Here is an 8056-nt window from a genome sequence, read left to right on the forward strand (position 1 = left end):
GGCGCAAGCAAATTCACACACAGTACCGGTCGATACACACACTTGTCTCGTGTACAGCACCGTCATATCATAAATGTAACACAAGGTAGCTGACCCCCTATTGGAAATCTAAATCACGACCCAGTACAAAAGCTCACTCTTCAATAAGTGACCAAGCAACTTTCACGAGCATCTTGGTGATACCAAGAGTAATTTCGACTCCAGCTCTACCGTTGATATCTGGAGTAAAAGCAACGGTATCTTGATACTCAATATCACCAGGCTGGGACACAATAGTCACTAACAATTTCTCCTCCAGAGAAACAGATACAATTGATCATAAAAGTTGAATAACACCTTTACCATTGCTGTTCATCACCACACCAGCCGCTATGCTATCATGAAGCACAAGATGATTCGGAATGATGGTGGTGCAAGCAGTGATTTTTCCATAAAACTCCCCTTCTGTGACTTCAATTGAAATAGTAGCCTCCACTGCCTCATGCACAACTGCATACTTCACCTCCATGGTACTGAGCCTGGTAGCAAGATCTTCGCTTTCAACAATGCTTTTGTCCAAACGTCGACCTGCTATGCCCCTGATCATCACGAATCATTTACTAAGTTCTTCCTCTTGCTGCCCTTGATGATCCGTGATCTTCAGATCAATCTCAACATACGCATCATCTAGCAACGCAAGTCCTCTTTTTGGGCCAGTCAAGATCAATATTTCATCCTATATATGGAAAAGTTTACATGATAGGTTAATGAAATATATTCCTCCGATATAAATCAAAGCACATGAAATTTCATCCATACGTAGATGACTTATGGTTAAAAGTTGATGTCAGTACAGGGTCTCAAAATGCTAGTATATATCATGAAGATCAATAAGAAGCCGCACATGCATGACCAATTAATAAGAACACAAGCAAGACATAGAAATGGTTTTGTAAAATGCATCCCCGAGCAAATACAATATATGCACCTCAAAATGCCTGTTATTGTTTAAAAGAAACACGACAATTTACAAACATACACAGAGCAGGCATATATATACTTCATTTTGGACATGTGTGCCTTTTTATTTATTACGCACGGCTGCAACATGGTCATCTGGCATTAATTATTACGATGATTGACCAGAGGCATGTCTACCTTTCTCAGCAATATACAGATTCGGAACCAGAGGATGCTTAGTAATTAAATATATATTGGGCTGTATATATAGGCAATGCAAGAAGGGAGTGTCGTCTAATAATCCTAGTTAATTACCTTAGAGTTGATGAGTTGAGGATGATCTTTTTCGCGACGGAAGAGATAAACACACTTGCAACCAATGCTATCTCTGGCAATGACAGTGCCATACACGTTGATGGGGAAATCAACATCCAACGATGCCATCTTCACGGATAGGATGTTCACTGCATCTTGCTGCAAGTACCGATCGCCTTCATTGAAAACTCTATCAGTGTGCCTCATCAGATCAAGGGGCGCTGTTGTGTGGGAAAAACAAAGACAGAAAAATAAGATTCAGATTAAATTGTCTGAGCTAATTAATTAAATTGTTGATACTATATAATATATATAGATTGATCATCAGCAATATATATAATTAATCAATCGACTTACACTCCTCGTCAAGGTCGAATCTGCTGAAGTCCTCGAAGTGGTATCGGTTGTAATATCGGCCACCCTACTTAGGGTCGTAGTCTAAGATCTTAGCAAGGGCGAACTTGTGGGCGTTCGCAGCCCGAACCCTTTGCTCCTCCTTGAGCGCCTCGGCCTTCTCTCTCTGCATCCGCCTCTCATGATCAGCCACCGCCTCCGCCTCGTCGAAGAAGAAAGGTTCCAGTTCCAGGTCTACGTTCTCCTCCTCTGATTCATCATCACGCTGCTTCTGATCCGCCTTGCTGCTGCCGTCACCGTCGCTCGCCATGCAGATCACCTCAAGTCCTCCTCGATGTGATCCTCTCCGACATATACTTACTAAGAGCAAGAGGCCTCTTTCTTAACCCTCTGGCCTCTTTCTTAGCCCTCTGGCCTCCGTATTTAAAGGGTCCGGTGTGCCTGGACTTTGGCATCTCCATGATCAACTCGAACTAGAATTTTCATCATGTATATATGTAAACCGAATACAACTTTACCGTACCTAATCTAATTCGGCCATATCTTAATTATTCAAACCACAAAATATCTAGGCCCGCACGATCGCCGAAACCTCTACTGTATATATGCAGATAGTCACGCCCAAGATGAGGCACCGACTTTGACTACGCCCATCACTAGCAACATTGCATATGCTCATTAATCATAAAAGATGTTCACATCACACACTAGTTCAACACAATAAGCCGTCACAATACCAGTAGATAAACACACTACTACTTATGTTGTGCCCAACATATATAGTCATCATAAATTAGGTCAGGGTAACTGCTACACCCAATACAAAAGCTTAATTTGTTATCAGTGACCAAGCAACCTTCACGAGCATACTGGTGAGACCAACAGAAGTCCCAGCTTCAACTCTGCCCTTCATGCCAGGAGTAAAACCCATGGATTTAACATTACCAGTCGTGTCCACAAAAGTAACTAACAGATCCTTAGATCCTCCTCCAGAGAGACAGATACAACTGATCGCATGAGTTGCATATCACCTTTACCATTGCCAGCGTTCATCACACCAGCCACTTCACTATCATGAAGCACAACATTCAGCCTACTACCGGTGGCTGAAGCAGTGATTTTACCAGAAAACTCCCCTTCTGTGACTTCAATTGAAATAGTAGCCTCCACTGCCTCGTGCACAACTGCATACTTCACCTCCATGGTACTGAGCCTGGTAGCAAGATCTTTACTTTCAACAATGCTTTTGTCCAAATATCGACCTGCTATGCCCCTGATCGTCACGAATCCTTTACTAAGTTCTTCCTCCTCCTGCCCTTGATCATCCGTGATCTTCAAATCAATCTCAACATACGCATCATCTAGCAACCCAAGTGCTCTTTTGGGCCAGTCAAGATCAATGATTGATCCTATGAAAAAGTTCGCATGATAGGTTAGTGATATATATTTTCTACGATGTAAAACAAGGCACATGAAACTTCAGTTATGAGTAGATGGCTTGTCAGTTGTTACCATATATGACACTGTTAATAGTCTAGTGATTTGTACATGAAACTTCAGCCATGTGTATGATTGAAAATAATATCAGTACAGGTCTCAAAATGGTAGTATCACGAAGATCATTAAGCCAGACGTGCATGAGAAATTAATAAACAAGCAACGTATCAAAATGGTTTTACATAAAATGCATCTGCTAGCAACTACCATGCACCTGCAGAATGCCCATTTTGTCTAAAAGAAACACTACAAACAAACACAGAACACGAATACGCATCATTTTGAACGTGTGCTTTTATTAGTGCTATAACATGGTTATTTGACATTCTGATGATTGATCAGAGTAACGTAAAATTCAACCTTTCAGCAACATAACTTTTAAAACCAGAAGATTCCTAGCACCAAAGGGACTGCAGATGTTTATTGACAACCACTAAAGATAACAGTACACTGTTGAAAAATAGAAATTTACTTCAGGGAATTATAAATATTGGATTTTTCTCTGAAGGCAAGAAGGGAGTGCCCAATCCTACTTACCTTAGAGGTGATGAGCTGACAATGATCTTTTTCGCGATGGAAGAGATAAATACACTTGCAATCAATGTTGTCTCTGGCAATAACAGTGCCATACACGTTGATGGGGAAATCAACATCCAATGATGATACCTTCACCGATAGGATGTTCACTGCAGCATACTCCAAGTACCAATCACAGACTTTATCGGTGTATCTCATCGGACCAAGGGGTGCTGTGGTGTGGAAAAGGAAAAACTAAGAAATTAGATTCATGCTTACAATTTGAAACTAAAGTTCAGCAACACAACCACAAAGTGTGGTTTTTCTAAAAAGAACACCGTGTGCAAAATTGAATAATTTGACCGATTACAAAATTTTCAATCAATCCAGCAGGATAATTATATTAACTAAAGTTTCACAGTTGGCAAACAAGCTAGACCGTGAGCAGTACAATAAATGTGATGGAAGGTGAGCTTAATCGATAGATCGATCGACTTACACTCCTCGTCGAGGTCGAATCTGCTGAAGTCCTCAAAGTGGTATCGGTTGTAATATCGGCCACCCTGCTTAGGGTCGTAGTCTAAGATCTTAGCAAGGGCGAACTTGTGGGCGTTCGCAGCCCGAACCCTTTGCTCCTCCTTCTGTGCCTCTTGCTACTCTCTCCGCATCCGCCTCTCATGATCAGCCACCTCCTCCGCCTCGTCGAAGAAGAACTCCTTATCGTCGTCGCACCCCAAGCCGCTGCCGGCCGCCACCACCAACCCGCCGCCCGCCGCCATGAACAAGACAACGACGCCGCTGTCAAGGAAGGAACGAAGGGGAAAGAAGGGAATCCATCCGATCTGATGTGATCTCAGCCAGGGGTTCGTGAGACCCTTGTGCTAGAGAGACTGGGCTGAGAGCATCACGTGGCGTGGCCCAACTATGCTCGAGGTGCAGCAGATTTGTTAGAACCAGCCCAAGCTCAGTTCAGCCCACTGTTTTTTTTTTTTGAAGAGACGTTCACATCACACACTAGTGCAATACAATAAGCCGTTCACATCACACACTAGTGCAACACAATAAGCCGTCACAATACCAGTAGATAAACACACTGCTACTTATGCTGTGTCCAATATATATAGTCATCATAAATTAGGTCAGGGTAATTGCTACACCCAATACAAAAGCTTAATCTTTTATGAGTGACCAAACAACCTTCGCGAGCGGCCAACAGAAGTCCCAGCTTCAACTCTGCCCTTGATGCTAGGAGTAAAACCTATGGATTTAAGATTACTAGTCGTGTCCACAAAAGTAACTAACAGATAATCCTCCAGAGAGACAGATACAACCGATCGCATGAGCATATCACCTTTACCATTGCTAGAGTTCATCACACCAGCCACTTCACTATCATGAAGCACAACATTCAGGCTACTACCGGCGGCTGAAGCAGTGATTTTACCAAAAAACTCCATGACTTCAATTGAAATAGTAGCCTCCACTGCCTCATGCACAACTGTATACTTCACCTCCATGGTACTTAGCCTGGTAGCAAGATCTTTGCTTTCAACAATGCTTTTGTCCAAACGTCGACATGCTATGCCCCTGATTGTCAAGAATCCTTCTTCCTCCTCCTACCCTTGATGATCCGTGATCTTCAAATCAATCTCAACATACGCATCATCTATCTCTGCATATATGGTGCCTGGACTTTGGCATTAAACATCCGAGAACCGTTATCGACTCAAACTGGAATTTTCCTCGTGGAAACCGAATACAACTCCATTAAGGCTTTCGAACCGATTGCACAATCCATGTACTTCCGATACGGAAAAGGCTCACTTTTATCCTCTCTAGCATGTAGTCTCTGCTATATTTGATTATTTTTTCCCATAAAAGAGGACCGTACGTCAGACCTCCTCCTGCCTCTGACCGCTGGGGCCCATGGCAACTTCCCCTTCAGCCCCTTGGCCCCGTGCGCTCATTCCAGACCCAACAACGGCCTTGACTGATTCAAAGCCTAAAGGCAGACCAACTTAGCAATGTTCAGACCAACTGAGCTGCAGAGAATCGCACGTTACATTTATTTACAGCCTAGCATCAATCGAGGCTACGGCCTTCTCCCTGCATGATGTCCTTAGATGAAGAGAATGGCCTTCTCCCTGCTTTCTTAACAAAGGCAACACAACCATCGCTCTCAAGCCTGGACGACTCAAACTCAACCTTGCATGCTGCAGCAGCACGAGGCCTGAGCATGAATAGCGCGCCCCCCCCCCCCCCCCCCCCCCCCCAACGATGCCTAACACCAAACAATCCAGAAGAACAACCATTTAGTTAGCGATCAAAGGAAAAGGTATTATTGCACTCGTTCATGATAAAAGAATAATTGGCCCAACACACTCAACAATAATTCAACATAACAGGCCCAACAAGTTAGATATATACTATATCTATGTTCTCTAATATTTGACGTCGGTTATTATTAGCTCAATTTTAAGCTAACTGACGTCAAATATTAAAAGATGCAGGGAGTAGTAGTTACGCACGCTGTTGTAGGGCTTTAGGAGCCAGCAGTGAAAACGGTAGATTCTTCCTCCTCTCGAACCGTCGTTCCCCATCCACAGTAGCAAAGAGGCGACTCGAGCGGCGTTCTTCACCTCCGGCATGGATCTGTCCTTTTCCCCTTGCTCTGGTGGCCCCTCTGGCACAAGAGTGAAGGGCTGGTGGCCCCTCTTGCTCTGATGTCCTTTTCCCCTTGCTCTGTTTTAGTAGCTGTTAGGATGCATATTAGGTTCTTTAGGGTAGGGTACTGGTGAAGTTGCTGATGGCAATTCCTCTCCAGCTTTTGTTGTTCTGGGCTATTTCTGTTGAGGGTTGTGCCTATATCCTCTCCGGAGACAACTTCAAAAGGGTCTCGTTCCCCAGCGGCATCTCTGTCACGGCCACAGTGGTGCCATCTACGGGAAGGTTCCTGTGAGGCTGGTTGGGTCTTTTGCTCCGTCTTGCTGCTTCTCTGGTGATGACGCGGTCATTGTCGTCTTCTCCGAGGTGAGGTACGGTTTGCTTACTGTAAGGATCGATGGAACATGAAAGCGATTCAATTGGAACTTTTCAATTCCAGAACAAAGAAAACAAACCGTAGCCTATAATTCTAGTATTGCCGAATCTATTAGGTTTAAAACTAGAAACTAAGCACACTAGTAAAAAAGAACTTAGCAAGAGAGTCACACTGATCATCATTTCCTTAGGCAAGATCAAGACAAAGAAGGATCAAAAAAAAAAGAGAAACTAAGGCAAATAAATACAAGAATTAAATGCTCAAAGTAAGTTTGGAAATGTAAAGAAAGAGGATAAGAAGATATCGGAATTTTTCCCATGGTACAGAGGAGTTGACGCTTCCCCTAATTTACGTTGGAGCACCCGCTAAAGGTTTTGCTCCCTCAAGTCACAAATACTTGAGTGCTTCACTAAGATAACCACTTCTCCATCTTTGCAATGGCGGGCTTCACACCGTGTACAAGATCTTGCTTTTGGGGCTTCCACAATCTTCAAAAGCTCACTGAGAACTCCCAGGTCACTAAGACCGTCTAGGTGATGTCAACCACCAAGAGTAACAAGCCTCAAATGCTTCACTTGATCATCCCTCAGCTAAACCATGATCTATATGCACACTTGTTACCCTTCAACACTAAGAGATGTCCTTAATCTTAAGATTTGCAATTCACTAATCACTTTTGTGGCTCTAGCACACTCCCAACTGATCTTAGGTTGCTTGAAGTCTTCAGGGTCGGAGGTTAGGGCTAGAGTTAGGTTAGCTAATGGGATCTTAGATAGAGTTTAAGGTTTAGGCCAGAACATCCATATCCCGTGAAATAAATTGTTAATAGTTTATTTCGTAAAACTTGGAACAAATGAATTAGACTAATTTCCCGATAACAAATTAAATAGCAAAGGATTAATTCAAGAAGCCGGAAAATATCATCATAATTCAAATTGAGCTTTTGAAAATTTAATACAAATGAATTAGTCTATTTTCCAAAATCAAATTAATTAGCAAGGAATTAATTTGAAGAGCAGGAAATAATTTCATAATCCATTTAAGAAATTCCAGAGCACTTTGGAAAGTGCAAGTCAGGAAAGTTAGCGGGTTGACAGGTGGTTAAGGTGGATCCGGTCAAAACGATAGCCGAGCTAACATTAAGAGTTAGCTTGTTGAGCTTGTTAGCAGGTTGGTCTCGACATGGTTAGCGACTGCGTTAGGCCCCAGTTAGATAGGGCAATTAGTTTAATTAGCTTTTTTATTTATATTTGAATTTCGAATTCAAATATAAATCACTCTCAAAGAAGCAATAAACCAATTGAGAACCAAATCACACTAATATAAAGATTGTCCTTAGCACACAAAGCAATTTAACTAATTGAATTACTAGGATTTTGGAGAGAACACAAGAAG

At 42.6% G+C, this 8056-nt stretch overlaps 1 protein-coding gene across 1 annotated transcript; it reads right to left on the reverse strand.

Moving 5' to 3' along the window:
• Nucleotides 1-2574: 2574 nt before the first annotated feature.
• Nucleotides 2575-3840, reverse strand: LOC101779523. Its single transcript, XM_004954679.1, has 3 exons — nucleotides 3643-3840; nucleotides 3313-3319; nucleotides 2575-3017 (listed from the first exon to the last, which is right to left on the reverse strand). Exons 1-3 carry the CDS (start codon nucleotides 3838-3840, stop codon nucleotides 2575-2577), a joined length of 648 nt encoding a protein of 215 aa, XP_004954736.1.
• Between the last annotated feature and the right edge of the window lie 4216 nt (nucleotides 3841-8056).

The sequence above is a fragment of the Setaria italica genome, chromosome I (assembly GCF_000263155.2).
Source record: "Setaria italica strain Yugu1 chromosome I, Setaria_italica_v2.0, whole genome shotgun sequence".
In the NCBI taxonomy this organism is placed as follows: Eukaryota; Viridiplantae; Streptophyta; class Magnoliopsida; order Poales; family Poaceae; genus Setaria; species Setaria italica.